This window comes from Dysidea avara, chromosome 5 (assembly GCF_963678975.1).
Source record: "Dysidea avara chromosome 5, odDysAvar1.4, whole genome shotgun sequence".
NCBI classification, from domain to species: Eukaryota; Metazoa; Porifera; class Demospongiae; order Dictyoceratida; family Dysideidae; genus Dysidea; species Dysidea avara.
The window spans coordinates 3,961,558-3,975,535 of record NC_089276.1 but is presented as its reverse complement, the minus strand read 5'-3'; the positions used below and the strand labels follow the sequence as shown (position 1 = coordinate 3,975,535).

The 13,978-nt window shown below is 37.0% G+C and overlaps 1 protein-coding gene across 1 annotated transcript in view; it reads left to right on the top strand.

Moving 5' to 3' along the window:
- The window catches only part of LOC136255726 (receptor-type tyrosine-protein phosphatase delta-like), a 75,439-nt gene that overhangs the window by 2,835 nt on the left and 58,626 nt on the right, over positions 1 to 13,978 (top strand). The window contains exons 3-5 of the mRNA XM_066048561.1: positions 9,344 to 9,625; positions 12,393 to 12,767; positions 12,815 to 12,856. Of these exons, the coding sequence (XP_065904633.1) occupies positions 9,344 to 9,625; positions 12,393 to 12,767; positions 12,815 to 12,856 (699 nt within the window). The remainder of the gene's footprint in view (positions 1 to 9,343; positions 9,626 to 12,392; positions 12,768 to 12,814; positions 12,857 to 13,978) is intronic.

The window sequence follows — 13,978 nt, the reverse complement described above, 5'->3', positions numbered from 1 at the left end:
GTAAACAAACACCGTCTACTGCAATGAAGCAAAGATTTTGAACTCACCTTGAGTAGGTGAATACGATGATGTCCAGGTTTTTATTATTAGACCCTTTCTTTACAAAGAACAAAGCATTAAAAAAATTTACAAAATTTTTAAATTATGCAAATATTTTTACCCATTGTAATCAATGGCTTATACTGAAAATTTAAGCTTACATCATTATGCCAGGTTTTCACAGATCCAGTCACATACAGTATAGTGCACTCTACCCTTAGGTGCTGCAGTACTTTTGGGTATTGTACATAAATTTCTGGTATATCTTATGCCTGTGTGGCATGGAATCTAAATTGTGGTGTTTTACCTATGGTGTTATGGTACTAAAGCAGTTAGCAGTTTTTATATCACATGACCTCACTTGAACAAAAATTCATGTGTTGTTTTCTAATATATACTAGGGCCTAAACGAATTAAGTTAAGTGTTGATGGTTTAGTGGTGGTCACAGGCCATGCCTCTATAAGGTTTTAAGGTTTCTATGTGGTGCTAGTCACTTGTCTCAACTGTATAACAGTAGTAAAATGTATTTAAAACCTAGTAACCACAAGCATTTTTACTTGTGGTATTCAATTTCAAGTTTTCTCAGTAAAACTGTTGAGTCAGTACAACTGTATGTGTGTTACAAACTTTTGAGACATGCATTTAACATTTAACATGCTGTGATTTATAATTTGTAAACAGGAACCAGCTCCATTTAAATGTTCGAAAGATTAATGAACTTTAGTTGATGAATGTTCGAACCCTGACAATCCAAGTTCATTTGGACCCTAGTATATATGCATATACATATCATATAGTACAATAGTACTGTATAGTAGGGACGATGAAGGTGTGGGTGTGGTCCACGAAGGAAAATCTACCCAAAATTATCTTCAGAAATCCTTCACGGCCATTTCACAGTATTGGCCAGGTATAAACAAGCCCAAATATGTATTCAGAATGACCCGAAACGTTTCCGACGAGGTGCTACGAAATTTTTTAAAAATATATTATTTTAGCGAATTTTCTACTAGGGCTAAAACGAATATTCTAAATGAAAGAGAACGAATATTTTTAGTCAAGAACGAATAATAGAATATTCTATATATAGTGTAATACTCTTATACAGTGTATATGTGTTATTTCTTATTATTTGTATTCAATTGTAAAACATCATTAAAATTTGATACAGTATATAGGCAGCTTTTGAAATGAAGTAAAAGTGTCTGATGATGTAGCTACTAGAGGTGTACCGATAAAGATTTTTCAGCTGTATTGATATCTGATTAATTTGTACCTAAAAGAGCTGATACTGATTATATACCGATTAAATTATTGTATATTCGTAAATCAAATAGAACTACAGGTGTAGCTACTACATGATGTATATGTAGCATTGAGTAAAGAGAAGTGATGTAACTTTACTATATTGCTTATGGTGGTGTGGCCTCTATTACACAACCCAGACAATTAGGCACCACAAATATTTTACTATGATACATGCTCCCTTGTCCGGATTACTCCGTATTTTGATTAGTTACCAAGATGGCTGTAATACACAGGTGATCACTTTAGTTGTCCTGTAGTGCAGTTTTTTATTCTTAAAGTGCAGCTAACAGCTACTGTTCTGGGTAAGAATACTTTAACACTAATAGCAGTACTCACACACGCAGTCGTACGGCTTCTCGAAACTTAGCGTTTTATAGAATAGTGTAGAGAGGCTTTCTGTTTGTTTGTAGCGAGCAAAAAGGCTTTTGATAGCTGGCCATGCAAACTAATAGATTCATAGAGCGTTTGTGCCCATTATTACTGAATATGGAAGGCAAATCAGCAACCGATCGCGATCTGATCACCCTCGCGATCACCAATCCGATTATTGGTACATCTCTAGTCCAGTGTCTGATGTTAGAGACTGACAAAGATTCCTCATTACTAGTGTCCGCCATCTTTACTGTAATTCGATGTTTCGAATTCAATAATTCCTTCGAACGAAGTCGAATCGAATACGAATTCGAATATTCGGTATATTCGTTTTAGCCCTATTTTCTACCACCTCACTGCCTCACTGATGCGTTCAGTCAAGCATAGCGGAAAACTGGCTACAGCTACAGCCTTGCTTCTTTGGCAGAAACGCTTCGAATATTGTGGAGGAAAAACCTTTCACAATATTAAATACCTACGATGTGTGCGCTACTGTCTTACTGTTTTACCTTTGATCCTTCTTTACCGTGGCCATCTCTCATGGGTACGGCTTCCATCAAAGCACTCACACCACAGTTCCCCAACATATTGGAATAAATGTGTAGCATAATTGTAGCAAGCACATGATTTTAATGTTGGGATACACCTTGGGATATGCTGCTGCCTGTTCAACATCGCCACTACACGCACAAGAATTACAGTGTTTGCTTTGGCTCCAAGGTGGTTTCTTTTCTGAGTTTAAAAACCGGTTGTATATAGCGCCTTTCTACAGACTCTATGGGTAGCTTTCCCAGAGCACTTTTCAGGGGTACTACAGCTGAAAAATACCGTAGTAGGCCTCATAGGCTCACATATCTCGTCGTCTATAAAGTGGGCGTGACCCATACTTAAGCGAACTAAAAGTAAGAGCAGCCCTGAGGCTTTGTTGAGAGAATTAGTGGAAATAATACTGTAGACACACTATAAAACAGTTGAAAAGATACTTATGTGGGTAATGTGTTGCTTAAAGCGGTTTGTTAAAAATCCGCATCCTTAGGAACGTTTAGCTGTGTATTTCAAGAATTGCAGAAGGGGGTGAATTACTAAATATGGTTATTCAACAAAATTTACAAAAAAAAGTACACAAACAAGTGCAAGAAAAAATTAGGAATTTTCCATATGAGTAGGGACTGCAGCAATAAAAAGCACTGAAACAAGCCGCTGAGACAAAACACAACTGAATGATTGCATTTTAATCCCTACTTTAGCCTGCTATGATGTATGGTTAAATTAGGAATTAAAATGCAATCATTTAATTGTGTTTTGTCTCAACAGCTTGTTTCAGTGCTTTTTATTGCTGCAGTCCCTACTCATATGGAAAATTCCTAATTTTTTCTTTCACTTGTATATACATATATATATATATAGTAGTTATAACATGGGCACAAGTGCATTATATTTCAGGCAAATCACAAGTACCCATGTTACAACTAATATATTCTACTTGGGTGACGCACCTGCAAGTGTGCATGGAAACTGCAGGAATGCTTTGTGAGTGTATTTATATGGGACCATGCGGATTTCGATTGTGGATAACGTTGTAAGAGCAACAACAAGGCACTACTGAGAGGCCCAACATAAGTGTATCGTCATGAGCACGCAGATCGCTTCAATTGTGAGTACGCAATTAAACACAGGAAGCCCAAATATGAGCTGAACAGTACTTAGTATACTAGCCATGAATAAACTAAAGCAGTGAATATGTTTACAGCACTATAGTGGCCTAGCAATTATGTCACTAATGTCACTCAGTCCAGTTCCTAACTTGGCTACATAGCTCTTAGCTGCACCATACAGTAGGATTTGGCACAAGTTTCATCTTTCTGCTATATTTCAATGCAGCAAAATGCAACAGCTAATTCTGTGAACTGGAAATGACCTGAATGTTGCATTAGCTAGCTTGGAGCCCATAAGTACCACATAGCCATTCTTGGTACAAAATGACCGAATTTGTCTGGCATGAGTAAACCAGATGCATGAAGGCTGGCTGTGGGCATGCACCTGGTTGCTGTGCATTATACACTGTAGTAATACACAGTAGCTACTGGATGTGGACATGAAACCAACTGCATACTATCAAATGGTGTGTGAGTAATGATTTTAAATTTAATAAAAATTATCCCTTTTGTGGTTTTGTATGCTCTTGAGTGTATTTTTTAAAACTGATCAGCTCAATCTACAAGTATATAAGTTCAATTACAATGTATAGCAAAATTAACTGTTAGTATGGCAAGTCTCAAGTGGGTATCTTTCAAATCATCGCTGTTGTGGCTGAAAATGACTGTTGTTGATTGGTGCCACCGACCCAATTCTAGTCACTTATAAGTGCCCCCAAAAATAGGGTCTGGTCTAGGGTATGTAAATGGGTGAAATGGGATCTATTATACCAGTCCATGATCCAGTCCATAGTCCACAATCAATGTTTTACACCATCCCCAGTGTGTGTGTGACATCGCTCCAGGTGTCAAAACAGCAATATAAAGACGATTCAAGTGCACTAAAATACTTATTTTTACTAGCCATGAAGTAGTGAATACTATTAACACTAATGGCCAAATCAATTAAGCGCTACGCCCAGTGTTAGTCTGGCGCCGCCTGCCCCTTTGCAAAATGTAAAGCTCTGGTGAAATACAAATACCAAATCATTTCAAAAGGAATTCTATTAGACAGCACACGTAATGCTGGTTACGTCAGATGATTACACTTCAATTTGAACAAAAGCATTGTGTTGCCAAGACGATTTCTGTGTGAACATCATTGGCACGCATTAATTGGCTACCACCGAATCTGGGCGGTAGAAATGATTTAGCATTTGTATTTCACCAGACCCTTACTTTTTGCGAAGGGGCGGGCGGCACCAGACTAGCCCAGTGTCTGGACATCACCACATCACCACATCACTATTGAATGCAACATGTTCAATATAAACTAACCTGTGACCTTCGTCAATCAGTAAAACAGCGAACTATCTTCTTCTCCAAGTCTATGATCTATGCTTTGGCTCACTTTACAAAAACTAAAACCCACTATCAATCCTGTGAAGTGTCACTATATTAAAGCAGAGTAGATCATACAAAGAAATCGAATGATTTCTGAGAATGTTTGGAATGCATTAATGAAAATAGGGATATAACTTGTATATACTACCTCCATTTCTCGTTAATACATTCCTGAGCACTGATAGCAGTGCTATTAGCAATGGTTGTAACACTGGAAGGAGTGCATTGCCTGATATGTATGCACAATGCACGCCCAAGGGCGAGTGCGTATATATCAGGTAATGCACAACTTACAGTGTTGCAACTAATATGTTTCACTTCAAAGTAGCTTTTTAAGTCTTTGAATTAAAAGGTACTTTTTAAAGTAGTTTTAAACCTTTCAAGTTACTTTTAAGTAGTTTTAAGCTGCTAAATTCACATTTTATGTTAAATGCCTTTGATGTGGTTGAGGGTGCCTTTAATGTAGTCTGGTATTAGCCCAGGATCCTTTGTGGTGGTTGAATATGTAATAGTTATACCATGGCTGCGAGGGCTGTGAGTGTATATGTCAGCAAAATCCCAAGCAGCCGTGGTATAAGTGATATATATCACTTGGGGCGCACTCACCTAATAGGTGAAAGAACTAATGAGAACTCATCCCATTTGTTTTATACAGTAGCATCTGAAGATCGATCGTGGTTTTAATAGTGTGGGCTAATAGCCATCAAAACGTTGTCCATATGTTAAAACGATACGTTACTATGCTTCAACACACAATGTTAGAAAACTTGCGATTGTGGGATGGAGTTAATATTGTTCTCATTTTTGTACTAAGTTAAGCAAGCTAACTTCGCTATTGGGACAGTAAGTAAGTTATTATATTAAGTTAAGTACTTAGGACTGTAAGCTACTAACCTATTTCAATGTAGCAGTAGTAGCTTTGCTGTTCCGTGGTCTGTTCAAAGGCTGATACGTGGTGGGTAGAAATACACATCCACAATTGCCCAAACAATTATTTTGTACCTTCATTATCCTTTAGTAACAACCAACTAGTCTATCTTAGCAAATGTACTAAGCTTAACAACCACTACAAACATGAGTCCCGCAATACAAAGCTCTATGCTGTTCAATATAACAAGTCAAAGCGCATCGATTATTTGAACTGGCTGGGTACCAAAGTCATTGGCAAACCACTTTCCCATGATATTGCCCGGGCAATATCAAGGAAATATCTTGATATTGCCTGGGCAATATGCGAGTTAAACACCAAGTGGTGCCTTTGAATGCCCACGCTAAAGTGGTATATATCATTATGGTTACTTTATCAAAGTTTCATATTAGCTCTTACTATAACACTAGTACTTACTATGTAGCTATCAATTGAGACCAACTGAATCCCACAATCAAAACTGTCTGTTGGTGATAAGGTTTCTTATACATTTTGAAAACCTTACAGGAGGCTCAATTGTAAGCCACAGGAGATCATTGAAGCCCACAATGTAAAGTGCATCTTGCTCACATAGGTTTCATATACATTTTACTACAGTATTCAATAGTAAGAAGCACAAGTACACAGAAAAATTTGGAATTTTCAACTAGAGGAGGGACCATAGAACATCGATAAAAAGTACTGAAACAAGCTGGAGTAGTGCACGATATTAAATCACAGTAAAACAATAAGAAGCATTATATCCCTACTGTGCTCTGTTATATCCCTACCATGCATTTCCATTATGGTATCTTGAGCATAGTAGCGACATAACACTTCTTATTGTTTTACTGTGATTTAATATCGTGCACTACTCCAGCTTGTTTCAGTATTTTTTATCAATGTGCTATGGTCCCTACTCTAGTTGAAAATTCCAAATTTTTCTGTGTACTTGTTTGTTAACTTTTTTTATAAATAATTATTATAAGTGGTGAATCCATGCGTTCCGCATCTAAAATGGCACCACACGCCCCAATTATCATCTGAATAGTGAGGTATCCATTACGCTTCGTTGTCAGCTTTGTTCAACCCGTTACGCAGCATTTTGAATCAAGAACTGTTTGAAAAGCACCTCTGCAATTCACACATACCGAAAGAAATGGTGCCATGAGTGCCCCAGTTATATCAATTATCATTTGAATAGTGAAGTATCCATTACACTACATTGTTGGCTATGTTCAACCCATTACACAGCAGTACGAATCAAGAACTGTTTGAAAAGCACCTCTGCTATCAAAATAGTCATTATGAAAAATACGGGTGATTTCCGTTCTTGTTTCCATTACGAAGGGAAGACATCATGTGCTAATGCCAAATTGACACATTTTGCTATCAGCAAAGATGAATGGGACACAAAGGAGGACACTGGTAAGTCCATGAAGAATGCATTGTGCGTACTGCGGTATGCCAAAAGGCACCTGTTGGGCTGAAGCGATGTCGAACAGTGAAAAAATCAAGCCCGTAGCCTTAGCCGTTATCGAGTTACGCTTGTCTGAAGGCATCAGTCAGTTACTCAGTCAGTCAGTAGAAAATTCCATTAAATAAATATTTTTTTAAATTCCGTAGCAACTTGTTGAAAGCATTTCGGGTTGATCTGAAAACTTGTCTGGGCTTAGTTTTACCTAACCAATACTGCCTCATCATCGTCAGGGAAAATTGAGGCTGGTTTTTGGGTGATCTTATCCCGTGGGCCTCGCCTACTCCTTTGTGGTCCCTATTATACACTACTATCATAGTGTATGATTAAAGTTGTACAGTTTGTGGAATGCAGTAACGAGTTATCAGCACACTTTGCAGTGTGACATCTGGATGTTGCACTGCCAAGTGGGCCACATCACATTTGTAGCATAAAGAATTCCTTTAATCTGAGGTGTGAAAGTGTTACATGACCACTTATACACCTTCTCTTCCCTTTGAAGTGAGGTATGAAAGTGGTATATGTATGTATGTATATTTATATACATATATATATAGAGAGAGAGAGAGAGAAAGAGAAAGAGACCTAATAAAGTTACATAGTATAGGAAGATACTTATTTTGAGATGCTAATTTTTAAAACAATACACACTTGTATATAAAATATGACTTATAAAATGCTGTTAGCTTGTGTGGTTAGACTGCCTGAGATAAGGTCAGACTGCTTGAGAATTCCCAGGAACCTGAAAACTATTCTGGCTCATCCTTGCAATGTTTGCTACCATTTACTACAAAATTCTTGTACTACATATATCTATAAGCTATAAGTTTATTCATTAAATGCCAATACATAATATAATATATTTCACAAGTTAAAGGAAAAATTAGAAATTTTAAGTTTGATTAGGGATCACAGAAAAAAAAAGTAGGGACACAAGGGAGGTTGCCTACACCTCCAGATGTACTAGTGAACATTTAATCCCTAATCCAGTCTATACCCAAGACCAAGACTGAATTAGGGATTAAATGTTCACTAGTATATCTGGAGGTGTAGGCAACCTCCCTTGTTTCCCTACTTTTTTTTCTATGATTCCTAATCAAACTTAAAATTTCTACTTTTTCCTTTAACTTGTTTGTTTACTTTTTTTTGTAACATTATTATAACTGGTGAACCCACGCATACGGCATCAAAAGAAAGGATGGCGCCAGATTAATGGTTTCGTCTGAACGTGCGTCCCAGCTATCATAAACTGCTTCGAAAGTACAGTGGCCATTACACTTCGGTTTCAGCTATGTTCAGCCTGTTACACAGTGCTTCAAACGAAAACAGTAAAAGAGGTCCCTCTGTAACAATCCACTCACCACAAAAATACGACGATTCGCGTGCCCCCAACTATCAATTACTACCTCGTAAGTGCAGCGGCTATATTACGCTTCACTTTCAGCTATGTTCAGCCTGTTACACAGCATTACAAACAATGAACAGTGTTAGAATCATCTCTGCAATCAGTCTAGTCACCATGGAAAATACAGACGATTCCCGTTTACAAACGTACTGTAGGGAAGCCATGCATCGCGCTACTGCGAATAGACACCTTTGGCTGTAAGCAAAAAGAAATGGGACACAAATAAGGACAAAGGTAAGTCCATGATGCGTGCATTGTACATACTGCGGTTTGCCAAAAGGCACATCTTGGGACAAAGCAACGTCGAACAGTGAAAAATCAAGCCCGTAGCCTTAGCCGTTATCGCGTTATGCTTGCCTGAAGGCATCAGGCAGGCAGTTAGTCAGTAGAAAATTCCATTGTATAATTTTTTTTTTAATTTTGTAACAATTTATTGGAAGCCTTTAGGATCGTACTGAAGGCACTTTTGGGCTTGGTTATACCTAACCAATACTGTTAAGGTGCCAGGATAGAGTTGTGAAGCTGGTGAATTTTTTGGCTAGGAAAACCCAAATCTCTATGATCCCTAATAATTATGCATACTGTATGATACAATTTACAAAACTTCCAAATATAGGATTCCTCTTTTCGTCACTATGTAAAATGCCTTGTATGGAAAACATGTGCTGTTTTGGGAGTAGTAGCTTTAGCAAGTGATAAATAGTTTTGTTCCAGGGTATATAAATTAGGGAATGTAGTACCATATATTACGTTGTGTATGTACAGTGTCATTTAATGTGTATGTTTTATTGTTTAGCAAGTCCACGTGTCACAATTGATGATGAAGTAATAACACACTTAGTAATGGATCATAGTGGAGAGAGACTGAACATTTACTGTTCCATGTTTATGAGTAATCCATCTCCTTGTCATGAATGTCATTGGCACAGAGTTCTTTATAATAAATCACATTATTCCGATTTATCTAGTGGTAATAATTTAGACCTCAGGCATACCCTAACAGTGGAAGATGGAGGATATTACACTTGTAGTTATGACAAAGATGTACGAGTGTTTAATTACACTTTTCCTGTTCTTAGTAAGTTCTGTTAATGATTAATAATAATGTAGTAGATAATACAGGGTGTACTTGTTGATAGTACACAAATGTACTGTTTGTGTGCCTAATAACTTGCATTAATTTGTATAGGTAATCACACACATTTGAGTGCAATTAGGGAATAATTGTACGAGTAACAGTCAAAATTGCACGAGGCGAAGCCGAGTGCAATTTTGGCTGTTACGAGTACAATTATTCCATAATTGCACGAAAATGCGTGTGATTGCCTACTAATCACATAGTGACCACCCTTCATGGTTTGTAGTACACATCTATCCAGTTCTATGTGGCCATTAACTTCTACCAGGTGATTGCATCATCCTTCTTTGTATTACATCATTTGTTGTTGCACTTAAAAGGCTTCACGTGTCAGCCATTCTGATTGGCTACTCAAAATGTCTACATATGTTGCACTTGAAAGGCTTCTATTGTCAGTTTCTTTGATTGGCTATTCATTATATCACTTTCTTGTTGCACTTAAAAGGCTTCTGTTATTCCGCTATTTTATTGGCTACTTTACTGTGCAATTACAGAAACAAGGCCATGCGATTTGGGATTAATTGCACTCCTACCATTGAGACTAATGTATGGCAAATTAAATCACTATGTGATTAGAAGGGAAAATATGCTTTGCTGACTAACCAACAGTATACAACAGTATGGAATGAGGTGTACTTTTCCTCCACACAAAGGAATTGTAGATATATTATTTCTTTTGTGCTCTCCACTAACTGATACATTATTTTTAGATAGTGATGTCATCTGATGTCATCAGATTTTGTTGTGTCATATGTACCCACTGTCGTGTGTGTGCATGTGTGTGTGTCATTTGATAAGGTTTGTGTGTGGGTCGGTGCATGTGTATGTGTTGTAACAGCAATCATTGTATGTTTATTGTATGGATAAGTCTGTAACTATTGAAATGAAACATACCTGCTTGTACATAACTACTAACATGGTTGATAGTGTTTACTATTAGCATTTCAATGTTACTAAGTTTGAATGAACAAACAGCAGCAACAAGCAGCTTTTGAGACCAGACGTTATGTTCTGGAAATTCCCCAGTGAACTCTGTTTATTCAACAAGGAAATATTATCTCTGCACAGCCATACAAGTTATGTATGTACCTTGCCAGTTATCCCTAGACCATAAGTAGTTTCATAGACTTTTGATGGCTTTTTCTTGGCTTTTGCTTTTTTTATGTTTTTATGTACCTTTCATAGACTTTTCATGGCTCATATAAAAGCCACATTCAAATAAATACTTGTCTCAATTACAAGCCAACACACACGTAAAGTGAACGTCCGGTCTCAAAATCATAACCCACTCACCGCCACAACCACCATAAGGCGGAATTGATTATAAACGAATTTTAAGCACTCATCAGCTTCTGATGAACATTTTTAAATTAGTAACCCCTGCACTTATCCTGTACCCTTAAGTGAACAGGAACAGGGATAACCAGTCCCTCATGCACAATTGTGGGAAAGAACGCTGTTTGATGGTCATTAATAAACGTTGTAGATGATTTTTTCAAATTGATATTGGCACTACTAACGAAGAGAAACAGCAAGAAGACGGTTACAGTGGTACTTTTGTATGCCTCTTATCAGTGGCCTCATGCACACGTGCAAATGCCTGAAAACCAAACTTGGGAAATAATCGCTTCAACTGTCAGCAGGTTAGCAGTGTTTATTGTGTTAGTACTTCACTGATAAGTTCTAAAACGTTATGTGTGGTTTTCCCAGACCGATTTTTGCACTTTAAAGTTATATAATAGCTTTGTGGTTGCCGCAGCAGCTTGATAATCAAATTCCATGTTCTATAGTGAGTAGGATTGTATATATATGTTATTGCAGTTTAGAAGCAGTAGATGGGGGGCTCTACAAATTTGGTAGTGAGGGGTCTTTTGTTGCCGGCTAACTCTTTTCTTTACTGCTGCTATAAACTTATCAAAATTAAGTTCAGAGCCATCTGAAGGATGAAGGTATTATGAGTAATAACGTGAGACAGATGAACACATGCATGCATGCAACTGTTTGCCTATTGTCGTAGGCCTTCACTGCATAGTGACAACATATTGTATAAAGTTTATAATATTGGTGAATTAAACTCCAGCCCTGGACCTATCCAAAGTAAACGTCCAGTCTGAAATAAAGGCCTTATTCATACAGGCCTGTCAAAATCACTGGAAAGTTGGCAACGGAATACAGTAATATCAATTTTGAAGAAAGGGTACTCAGTAATAATATCGTAGTGTTGTTGAACAGTGAAGAAATCAAGTCCGTAGCATATCCATAGTTCAGTTGAGCTTAACTGAGGGCATTGGTCAGTCAGTCATCAGGTAAAATTCAGTCAAATAAGAAATTGTTAAAATTCCACAGAAGCTTGTTGAAAGGGTTTGGAGTTCCTTAGAAGGCATTTATGGGCTTGGCTATACCTATCCCATATAGCTAAGCTATTATGAAGGCTGGAGGCTGGTTTTTATGGAGGCTGGTTTTTAGGTGATATTTTGGACAATAAAATCTAAACCTCCATGATCCCTACTATACAGTACTACCATACTGTATGATAAAGAAAACTGTGATTCCAAACTATGATAATGTATTTTTGTTTACTAAAACCAACGTATGCAAAAAAAATTTAACATCACTTAAGCCATGTCTTGCTTTCTCTGCAATACTTGTGTATCTTGTTAAAACATATCCAAGTATTATAGAATATATTATGTGATTTTGTTAACAGTTGCTCCAGTGATTACTACTAACCCTGTTGATCAGGAAGTATCAATCTTTAACAGTTTTACAATTAACTGTACTGCTAAAGGATCTCCTATTCCATCCATATTGTGGTACTTGAACAATGACCTTATCACTAACACTGATAATAGAATCATCATCTCAACTACAACTATAACACAACATAGTGTTACTAGTACATTGACTATTTCTAGTGCTCGTTATACTGATGCTGGAGTGTACTATTGTCAAACTGATGGCGACAATTTGAGTGTTGAGGCAGCAGACATATCTAGGTACAATTCTGAGATCAAATATCAAAATAAGATCAGTGATAGTCGACTTTCTGTTGTCAGCCACAGTGCTACTGTCACTGTAGTTGGTAAGGTACACTAATGATTTACATGTAGACATTCATTTTCTATGCAGCACGTTTAAACCATGTATCAAGATGGCTGAGACAGTCTCCAGGTCAGCAACTTATGTAATATATAACTTACTTTATGGGGTAATTACTGGGGTTAGATGCTAATCAGGTACAAATTAGCTGTTGCACTTGAAAGAGCATGTCATTTTCAAGTGCACCAAGTTAAATAGTAGACTACAGCAGTAAAGCAAGAGTGTAGACTCTTTATAACTTATCTTATCAAACAATGTCAGTGTGGGAATTCACAGAAGGGAATAGTCAGAGATAAAAATATGGTGGGCCTACTTGGCAAAAATTTGTCAATGAAGCTACAGCTGGACTATGAATTAATTAGGGGGGAAACAAATGTCAAATTTTAAGAATTCGAATATTCTTCAAATTAACGAATTATTCTTTAAGAATTTTCTATATAACTAGGTGCTCAAAAGGGACAAAATCACTTTGATTACTACTACAACTTATTATGAAAAGTCTTTTACATGCATGCATTTGTCTTTAAAAGATGATGAATTACAATTTTTAAAATGACAGCTTTCAGTTTTTAGAAGCTTTTCAAGATTAAATGTGTAATTGTCTGATTAACCGAATATTAAACGAATAACAAGTATTTCTTAACAAACGAATAACGAACATTCATACTCTTTCAACCTTAGAATTAACTCTTGAGAAAGCTACAGCTGCAGCCTAAGAAGACAGCAACAAGAAGTTGAAAGAATTGGAGAAACATTAGCAAGCGTTGAAGCAGCCTAACTTGAAGATTCTGTCAGGGAAGAAAAATTAAACCAGCCCAAGCAGAACGTGTACTTTACACCAGCACCAAACCTTTACAAGCAGCATGGTCTTAGCTGTGCTATAAACTTTCACTCAGCTGCATCTTACGTACAGTTAGTAGATCAATGCATTATTTTGCTGGTGGTCCTCTTTTGATAGTCCCAAAGCCTGGCAGAAGTGTTCAAACCACCTTATCCACTTCAGCAATTCTTCTGGCTGATCAAATGTATATTGTTCGGGTGAAGCGATCTGAAAATCACGCCGTCATAAATCACTTATGACACCATGTTCTGTTCTCTATATTCTAGATTCAACAGATTCTAGATTATATTACACAATGTGCACTCCTTATAAATTGCATCAGTTCTATTTTAATTATTACACACATGCGTCCA